Below are 9,829 nucleotides of genomic sequence, written 5' to 3'. Positions count from 1 at the left end.
GCTGTGTGTGTTGTCTACCACTGTTTAATCTTCCTACACGGAGCATCGGTCTGTCTCTGTGCTGTCTGCAAACATCAGTCTGAGCACCCGCAGTGAGACTGACGGTTTATTTGTGTGTCAACAGTCGCAGCAGAGGACTGACACAGCTGCTCTCTGCTCGTTAATCACACAACCTCAAATTTATTTCCAGTTGTACAAGTTATATAACATCAGCTCAGCGACAGGAAATTTACACAACAAAACATTGTATTAGCACACTATAGCACACCAGCTTCCCACCGATGCGGTGGGTTCTGGTTTCTGAAGCTCACATCCTTCTGGCTTTGCGTGGGCGGCATCCATTGTGAGGCACGGGGGTGTTGTCTGTGATCGATACCACCTCCAGGCCTCCCATCGTCAGGCCTTTGATTGCAGACTGCACAACAGAGATAAGTAAATTCATTCATTAACAGATCACCATGTTTGTGAGTCCCCAAACAGCTTAAAATTACCCTCATAACAAGTCTGGTTTGAATTAGGAGGCTTCTTGGACAGGTTTATTTTTTCTGCAAAGTTCATTAAGGTTTCTAAGCTTACACCTGTAAATCTGAACAAATTTTACAGAATAAAATAAAATTTTAATAAAGGGTGATTGTTTTCAAATCTGTTTTGTAGAAGTGTCCACTAAGTCTGGAGCAGCTGAAGCAGAAATCTGTTTTCTGGTTTAAAAAATGGACAGATGGATTAATAATTAAAATAATGTGTAGTTATGGCAGCAACAACATTCAAGGTTTCTGCAGGTTGAATTGAAATCGAAATTTGAAACGACGTAAGGCACTTTTTCAGGGAGTGTGCAGATGATGGATGTACCGGATTTTCTCCTTTTACTCACCAGACGTCCAGGACCGAGACCTTTGACCACAACACGAACAAATGTAACTCCCTTTGCTGTGGCTTTCTGTTCAGAGCAAGAGACACAGAATTAAAGTGCAGCCTCTGACTGTCCTGTTCCCAAGAAGAGACCACTAAAGGTCTTTGCTTGGGGACAGAGGGAGCCATTAGGACTCTGACTAGTTGTAGTCACAGACTTTCATTATTTCAACACATTCTCTCAGCCAAGGAATGATTCACTTCAACAAATAACGAGAAGACGAATAGAAGATGAAACAACCTCTTTGCTGCAGGCTTGTACTCTAGTTGGCAACAGAACAGTTTGAGTTTTTTTTTTTAATTGCTGTCAAAACAAGAGACAATGCTCATGTTAAATATCTTGATTTTCAGCTTTCAGCGCAGCATGTGAAAACAATTTCAAGGTCAGAGTGCTGTCACCACTGGATAATATGAGACAGCAGCAGCCTGATCATCCATCTTAATTTCTCCAGTGAGTTTAATGAATGAATAAAACAAAAACAGGGACCCAAACTCTGAGAGCCTGCAGCCTTTTAAATTATCTTTTTAACACCGACTGCTCTGCTGTGTCAGAATCCTGAGAGAGCAGCCAATTTACAACACACATTAAATATTCATTAACAACATTTTGTTTAACAGAGCAGAGAAGCAGCGGGGAAGGAAATGAAGTGCCCACAATTACACACAGTCCCTAACACTGAAAACAGCCTCAGCTGTGTTCATTGTGCCTGGTCCAGTAGCTCTGAGGAAGGGACTGGACCTGGAAGGACATGAGAACTTACAGCAGCAGCAGAGATGCCTGCAGTCTGAGCGGCGACGGGTGTCGACTTCTTGATGTTCTTGAAACCTTCCGTTCCGCAGGACGTCCTGACCAGGGACTGTCCCACGCTGTCTGTCAGCTGGATGTGTGTACTGAGACAGGACAGGACAGGACAGGACAGGAGAGGTCACTGCCAACTATTGAGTTTATCTTTTGAATTGTCAGACAGGATTATTTCCTCCCGTCACACTAAAACTGCAGGATTCGAGCATCATTTACACCAACAAGGGAAGATGATTTCTATCAATCTATTGATTTCCACTCACTTGTTGTATGTGGCTTTAATGTAGAGGATTGGTAGCTCATCGAACTTCTTTCCACCCCATCTCAGTGGACTGTCCTGTCCAGGCAGTGGAGGAAGAGGACTGTGGGTTCAAGCACAAAGATCTAATCAGCATCGAGCTTCAACTTCATGAGCAGAAATGCAAACCAAACCAATCTGACCTGAACTCTTTGTCCGTTTTCACGGAGTTTGTCTGTTGGAGTCTGGCAGCGCTGCTCCATAACGTCCTCTGTAGGCAGCTGCTCCCCCGGAGATAAACACATTATTTCATGATTAACACCTTCATAAACCAGCGTGCATTCACCACAGTGAAGCAACTAACCAATAATCAGCCAAACACTCAACTCAACCTGCCACCTCACAACTAGCCGTTAGCTAACAGGATGCTAGTGGAAAAACAGCCGATGCTAACACTTACAGGGAGCTTCCGTTAGCACTCAGGCTGGAGGCCAACTGTCGACACACGTTACTCACAGAATGAGTTAAAATACTATTTAATTTAAACATATTTGATGAGTTTGTTTGTAGTCAGACATGCAGCCTGTTTCTACACAACAAACGTGACATTGAAGCGTCAATCCCTGAGCAGACCGGTTCTCTCTTTAGTTTTTTGAGGGGTGGTCGGTTCATTGAAAACATTGTTATCATCACAAAAAGCTTAAATTCCTGTCAAAAAATTTACTTTTATATACTTTTAATTAAAATATATTAAAAAGTATGCTCTATAATAAAATATTGCTGTATTTTTGCGTTTTAATGGTATATAAATCTCATTGACACCCGTTTTTATTAAAGTGGACTAATCGTTTTCTGCAAAGGATTGTGGGTAAATGCTGCATTCACTAATATCGGTAAAAATCTTTTATGTGTGACAGTTCGCCCACTAACATTCACTTGAATCGTTGTGTAAACATCAAACTGTATAGTTTTCCAAAGTAAACGATTTAATAACAGACAGAAGAGTGAATATATTTTATTTTGTCTTTTAGTTTCCACAGAGGACATTTAGTCTTCAAACGGCGTCTTTCCATAAACGCCACAGAAGGAAAATGGCCGCGCCGTGTGGAAGGATGGCGACTCTGCGGCTCGTCCCGTTTCTGTCCGGTTTCAGCGGCACAGTCCGTCCGTTTTCCTCCGCTCCTCTTCGTCGGGAGGTTTTGGAGAAACAAAGCGACGCGGAGAGATTCGGCTCCCCCTGGGCCCTGATGGCGGCCGTGTGTCTGCAGAGGCTGCCGGTCATCTCCGCTCAGAGGAGCCCCATAGAGCAGCGCTTCAGCCGGATGATGGGGCAGGTGGGTGAGGGGGGGCAAAACAGCCAGGTTTACCCCCCGTGTTCATCATTAATGCCCCCACAATCTGCCCCCTGCTCACACAACAGAGATGGCTCCTCTGTCTTCTTTGTCATATTGGCAAATTAAATCCAAAATCTTTATTTCCTTGTGTTCAGTGATTGAGACTCATATGATGATGATATTAGTTTATTGGAGTCTGAAAGCAGCTGGCAACGCTTTTCTCCAAATCATCAGTCCATCTGGCAGTCACTTCTTCAGTAAACGATTCATTACTCTGTATAAAATGTCACTTTAGTTAAAAATAACCATCTTTACCACCTGAAGTTTGGATATCCATCAGTCATGATGTATCAGTGATCAAATGATGAAAAACAAATCATTCCAGCTTAGATAATGAAACTGCCATTTACAGTCGGGGCAGTTGGAGGCTCATCAGTTGAATTTAATCAGAACTCATAATTGATGAAATATGATTCCTACACTTGTCTGGATATTTAGGAAGGTCTCAGTACAGTCTCTAACTTATGGAGCCTTTCACCCTTCACCCTTTATTTGAAGGATAGATATGTCTATATTAATTAAATATAATTTAATTCTGATGAGGTTATATTAGTAATTTAACCACAGCTGTTTCTTCTATCAAGATAAATTAGATCTTTACAATAACATCATGACATCATAACACGTGCTCCAGATGGAGGCATGTAGGCTTATCATGGTAGTTATTTTTCTGTGACGTTGACAGTTTATGTTGTTCTAGACTATCTATACTGTTCCCTCTGCCATTTTTCATCAAGTAGCATCAGCTGTCAAATGCTGCGCTGAGAGACGGGGGAAGGATACGGGGTCAACACCAGCAACAATGCTCCGCCAGATTTTCCAAATTGGAAAATATCCTGCAGTTTGACAAAGCTTCCTGACTTGATTTCAGATGGAGCTGGAGAAAAGCGTGCTTTCAGACCATGAGCTGCAGCTGCTGGAGGACGCCGAGAGGATGAATCGCAAAAAGGCAGACGACTACGACTCTGACGACGAGTATGACCGTAAGAACCAGGACATCGTGTTGGCTCAGGACCTGGAAGACACCTGGGAGCAGAAATTTAAGAAATTCCAGCCGGCAGCGAGGGTCAGAGGTCAGTCTGAAAACGATGAGATCTGTCACCAGTGAAGTGGAATATACACAAAGCTGGAACTTCTGACGGGAACTGGCACAGTTGAGTTGAAAGTAAATCTCCAGTGAGGGAAGAGACTTGTTTTATTCTCTTTTTTTTGACATTCACAGAATCTGTTTGCTTCAGAATTTCCTATTTGTCTTTTATACCATGTAACATTATGAAAGTTTGTGTGAATTTACCTTGACGGTCACAGAGAGAAGTGACAACTCTGTCTGTTGTTTAGCTGATGTCGATCAGGACGTGACCTCAGTGCAGCGCTGCCTCGCCGACTCGCTGTTTCTTCTGGCTGAACAGCAGGTTGGCAGCTCTAAGTTGTGGCTGCTGCCTCAGACTCAGTGGCAGGAGGGAGAGACGCTGCGACAGACGGCTGAGCGAGCCCTCGCCTCCCTGCCAGGTAACATGAACAAGTTTACATCAAGCTGCTGATGTTTTGTGCCTTTTAGTTATTCTGTGTTTTCTTTGTGTTTTCTGCGGCTCCTTAACACAGAGAGACCTGCTATGGTAAGAAGAAATAGACATTAGAAGATATCAGATATTCAGATTATTTATGTGATTAAACACACAGCAAATGACTGAAGACATTCTTCAAATCCTATAGATTGGCCTTCAAACTGGCTCATTTATAATAATATATACACGGAACAGATATGATATAGATGGAAGGCAAGACCTTTTCCACCAGCACAGTTTGGTTCTGCTCTCCAAATATACGTGAACCTGAGCTGATGAGATCATCTGTCCACCTGACGGATGAAGCACGTCACCAATCTGATTACAGAACATGATAATTGCGCAGAATTTTATTTGGGCTGGTCATAAACTTTGGAAACAACCCCCCCCACAAAAAAACAAAAACAAAACTGCACAACACAACAAAGAAAATCTGTACAAACGGCTCCAAAGCCACTCGGGGAAGCTCATGTGTTCGCTGAGGGTTTGACCTGACTGCAGCTTCTCGTGGTAACTGAGTGGGCGAACGTTCAGCTGTGAAGGGGTTCATGTAGGTGAGCGGTTTGCTAATATGGTTGCTGTGAACAGAGTGCCCCGTGGTGATGGGGGTAGTGTACGGGCAGGCACAAGTTCTGGACAGTGAACTAAAGTGCCTTAATGGTAACTTGAATCCACAGATGTACGGTGAGGATCTGTAGCCCAGTTGTTGTGCCATTAATCTGCAACTGTAACTTTACAAAATATGTTCAGCTCAGGAGAAAAACAGAAAACAGACCTGTTTCTAACATGTCACCGCCCGAGTGTGTGTGGGAGACTTGGATCTGTGTGCACAGTAGTTTGATCCAAGAAGAGGAAGAAGACTCTGCCAACATCCAGGCCTCAATCAACAACCTGATTGAGGAAGCTAATTGTGGTCACTGATGTTCTGATCCAAAAACCATCCCACACAAAAAGGAAAAAAGTCCTCATTAATGCAGAAATGAACGTTAAAATAAAACTGTGACCGCCCAGGACACATCTGTCCAACAAAAATATATTTTGGTGTAAAGAAAGTGGAGAGTAAAGTATATTTAACCAAACAGAGAGGAGGGTTTAACATCCTTCAGCTGTGTGTGCTGAGTCACTAACACTGGCTCTATAATGTAAAGCAAATGGTAGTTCATTATGTTTTATTCACGTCGTATTGAAGCCTACCTCAAAGAGCCATGACATTAAACATGAATGAAACTTGCTGGATGGTACCATTAATGCAACTCCAGATTTCACTGATTTCTGTGAGGCCTACCAGTTGTTAGCACTGTGAGGTATTCAAATCAACTCTGAATTCATTTATACTGAAAACAGGAGCAGGCTATGACATCTTGTTTTTCTTTAGACTTGGGTAACTTTGGCTGATGTCAGATTTTAAAAGCCTCCATGCATGAAGCTTCTATGTGATTAAATCTAAATATATTCATAACGCTACATTTAACTCTTAGAGCTTCTTCTTCCCTTGTAAATGTCCTGATATACATTTATGTCGCTGTTATTATTCTACACTAATACACTTAAAATCATATTCAGCTGAAGTGACACACATCTGATGCTTTTGTGAATGTTTTAAATCTCTGTAAATAAGATGATCAGAAAAGCAAACAGGATATTGAACAATGGAAGTTGGTTTTAGAGCACTTCAGGCAGGATACAGGAAACATCGGCTCTTATAGGTTGTGTTACAGTCAACACGCTTCATTTGTATCGTGGTATCGTGTATCTTCTCCCTCACCTCTTTTTGCTGTCATGACCCAGTTTTGTCGCATGGATCATTAAAATTTGATGTGATTCTAACTGAAATAGCTCTGGGCTGCTAAAATACAATCATTTATAACATCGACAACAAGAGAGACAGACCGCTGTCTGACCTGCGACCTCAACTGCTTTACGTTGGCAGCTGTTTTAGACCAATCATATTTCAGGAGTTGGTTCCAGCCTGATGGATCCAGTTTATGACTCAGTTGCTTCATGGCCTTCATATGCAAAGATCTCTGAGCTGCTGGTTTGAAGTTTATCTGTCGGCCATTTTGAAACCAGTAGAAACCATGTTTGGGAGAGAAGGTGGAGTTGAGGTTCCTGGTGCAGTCTGTCAGTCACACGGTAGCCCCGCCCCCTAACCCCTCCCCTTTCCCTCTAAATGAACATCCTGTTGTATTTCAGACTGAGACCAGAAACTGATGAGTTTCTGGTCCCTGATGAGGGAGGAGGAGGGACATTTTCTCATAGACTTCAACACAGTGTGACTTTAGACAGAGTGCTGGTGTGAGACTTCACTTTTCAGACCTCACCGAGTCCTGGTTTAATGTTCTGTACAGTCTGTGGTCATAGCAGGGAAGTCAAAGGTCAGAGGTCACAGCTGGGTGACGGTGACCTCTGAACCTTAACTTCTGGACCCCAGGATGTATAACATCTACCAAACGACTGACTGGCTCTTCATTTATTTAGTTCTGCATGTGCCGTCGCTGGAACGAAGCCTTTAAGCTCTTAGGCATTTAAATAAAACCAGCGAGTGAAAATCTTAAACTGTTTCACAACATTGCTCATGAACTATTAATGTGACAACTCCATCAATCACTCCCTGTAAAGACTTTCCACTTGACTTTAACATGTGCCATTAGGTGGAAGCTTTCATTTAAAGTGTCCTACAGTAGCAGGCGTTGATCCGTTTTTAATATAGCTGGACTTGGTGGGGGCTGAACGCGGAACACGGCACGTTGAGCCGACTGGGACCGACCGGGATTCAGATGACATGAGATTAGATTAAAACTTAATGATGTGTTGTCGCCACGGCACAGACCCAGGAAGAGTATTGTGGAAACACAACACTTAATTACAGCAGTCAAACACTGATGAGCGAGAGCAGCCTTAAACTTTCAGCTGCTGCTCACCTTTTGTCTCCAGCTGTAGGAACTCACAGCTTCTTCTCTCTGTGCAGCTGCTGGTTTCAAGGCGACTTTCCTCAGCAACGCCCCCTGCGGAGTCTACAAGTACAAACTGCCCAAAGCTGCTCGGACGGAGAGCTCCGTTGGAACAAAGGTGTTCTTCTTCAAGGCCATTCTGTCAGAAAGTGGCCCCCCTGCCGCCCCGAACTCTGCTTTTGTGTGGCTGAAGAAAAGCGAACTGCAGCGTTACCTGAAACCAGCATACATGATGAAGGTTGACCGCTTCATCCTGGATCTATGAAGCCCAAACTTTCCTCCACAGACACTGACAACAATATTTATGAGGCCCACAAAGTTGTTTTTATTTTTGCTTGTCTGTATCAGAGAAGGTTCTTTCAGTCAATATGACAAGTGTGTTTCTTTGTATAAATGAATAGTTTTTCCACTCACGTTGACACGGCGAATGTCCGGCTCAGAAAATCTTCAAATCTGAAATGTTAAATGAAAACTGAAAACCATAAAAAGTAAATTTAAACACCCGTTATTGTCTGTGTAGTCTGTGATTTAGTCAGTTTATAGTACTGTGAGAATTATGACACCCCATGTGGTGGACTCATAGTATCCCATAATGCATCATGACAAGTGGTTTACTACAGATACCATCATTCACTGTGTCTGCTCTGAAAACAGACAGTCAGAGTGTGCTTTTATTTCAGATGAGCTCAGTTTTTCTTCGTGGCCATTTAAAATGACACATCCTCCCTCAGGCACTGAATCGGCCAATAGCAGCCCCCCGAGAGTGTCGAGTCATCACAGCCGCCAATCATTTACAGCAATTTACTGAAACAAACAAAGGGTTTTTTAAAATGGTTCATAAAAGTGTTGAATGTGGAGGTTCAGTTTAAACTAATAAAACAAGATAATTTACATGACATGAAGTGTACACTTTATTTATTTAGGGTCATTTTAATTTCTCATCTTTATCATTTGATTATTTATGTGTTGATGGTTGTGTTTCAAAGTAACAGCAACTGTCACATTTTAAAAACGTGGGTTGATGGTAATATGAACATCAAGATGAATCCATCCTGTCTGATCAGTTTTAAGGTTGGAGACTCCTTCAGCAGTCCGAGCAGCTGCTGCCTCTTCGCCGCCTCATGTGACTCCAGCAGAGACCCAGTTTGAACCCTGAGCAGCATTTATCAAGAATTCATCAAGAATTTATCAAGAATAAGAGCGAAGGCAGGCGGTGATGACTGCAGAAGCAGAGGACACACACTCTCCAACGAGGGTAGGACATGATCACGCACAAGTTCTGTCCACTTAAAAACGACACAAAAACACAACATGAAAGGGAAGAAACAATCAGATTCTCCTCACCTGATGGCTCAATAATCACATTTATTTATTTGTTGAGTGGGAAGTTAAATCTTTTATGTTTGATAAAATATATTTACATTTTTAAGTGTATCGCCTGTTTTTATGGAAATATTCTCTTATCTGAATTAGTCTTTACTCCACATGGTTTACTACCTCCATTTATTACTACTTTTATATTTTTATTGAAAAATCTACTGTGAATTATCCCGAATGAGCTTTCCTCTTGAATCTCTCTTTACATTGATCATACCATGTTGGGATAAGAGCCATGACAGGACGTCTCTGGAGGTTCTTTGACTCAGCGCACACAGTTGTGGTTCTTACCAACATCCCTCTGGTGCCTGAAGAATCAGAATAGGCTTCAGTCTTCAACCTCACACTGAAGCTTCTGTTAGAATGGCTGCACTGTGAACGCTGTTTCTCTGAGGTTTCATGGATTGTTGTGTTGGTCAGAAATTCAGTGGGCATTTGGACGAAGAGAGTCAGTTGTGTTGCTCTAAAGAGTGTGCGCTGTGTGTGCAGCAGTAGATGGCAGTATTAACACACCAGCAGCACTGAGGCCTGTGTGTGTGTGTAACCTCAGAGGAAGACTGCAGAGAGAGCTTTTCTGATCAACTTGGCTTCCT

At 42.6% G+C, this 9,829-nt stretch overlaps 2 protein-coding genes across 3 annotated transcripts; one reads left to right on the top strand and one right to left on the bottom strand.

Annotated features, from left to right (window-relative positions):
- Window positions 1–157: 157 nt before the first annotated feature.
- On the bottom strand, window positions 158–2,559 carry mrps11 (mitochondrial ribosomal protein S11). Of its 2 annotated transcripts, none has more exons than XM_029498590.1 (6): window positions 2,410–2,559; window positions 2,153–2,230; window positions 1,975–2,073; window positions 1,671–1,800; window positions 872–937; window positions 158–415 (listed from the first exon to the last, which is right to left on the bottom strand). In XM_029498590.1, the coding sequence occupies exons 1-6, from the start codon at window positions 2,496–2,498 to the stop codon at window positions 308–310; spliced, it is 570 nt and encodes a 189-aa protein (XP_029354450.1). In that variant the 5' UTR covers window positions 2,499–2,559; the 3' UTR covers window positions 158–307. The 2 variants fall into 2 exon arrangements, with proteins under 2 accessions (XP_029354450.1, XP_029354451.1); XM_029498591.1 differs by having other exon boundaries at window positions 2,159–2,230.
- A 398-nt stretch (window positions 2,560–2,957) lies between these two features.
- On the top strand, window positions 2,958–8,710 carry mrpl46 (mitochondrial ribosomal protein L46). The gene is made up of 4 exons (XM_029498692.1): window positions 2,958–3,283; window positions 4,215–4,416; window positions 4,682–4,852; window positions 7,877–8,710. The coding sequence occupies exons 1-4, from the start codon at window positions 3,041–3,043 to the stop codon at window positions 8,122–8,124; spliced, it is 864 nt and encodes a 287-aa protein (XP_029354552.1). The 5' UTR covers window positions 2,958–3,040; the 3' UTR covers window positions 8,125–8,710.
- Window positions 8,711–9,829: the final 1,119 nt, after the last annotated feature.

Source organism: Echeneis naucrates, chromosome 3, assembly GCF_900963305.1.
Source record: "Echeneis naucrates chromosome 3, fEcheNa1.1, whole genome shotgun sequence".
Taxonomy (NCBI): domain Eukaryota; kingdom Metazoa; phylum Chordata; class Actinopteri; order Carangiformes; family Echeneidae; genus Echeneis; species Echeneis naucrates.
This window is presented reverse-complemented; position numbering and strand designations above follow the sequence as displayed.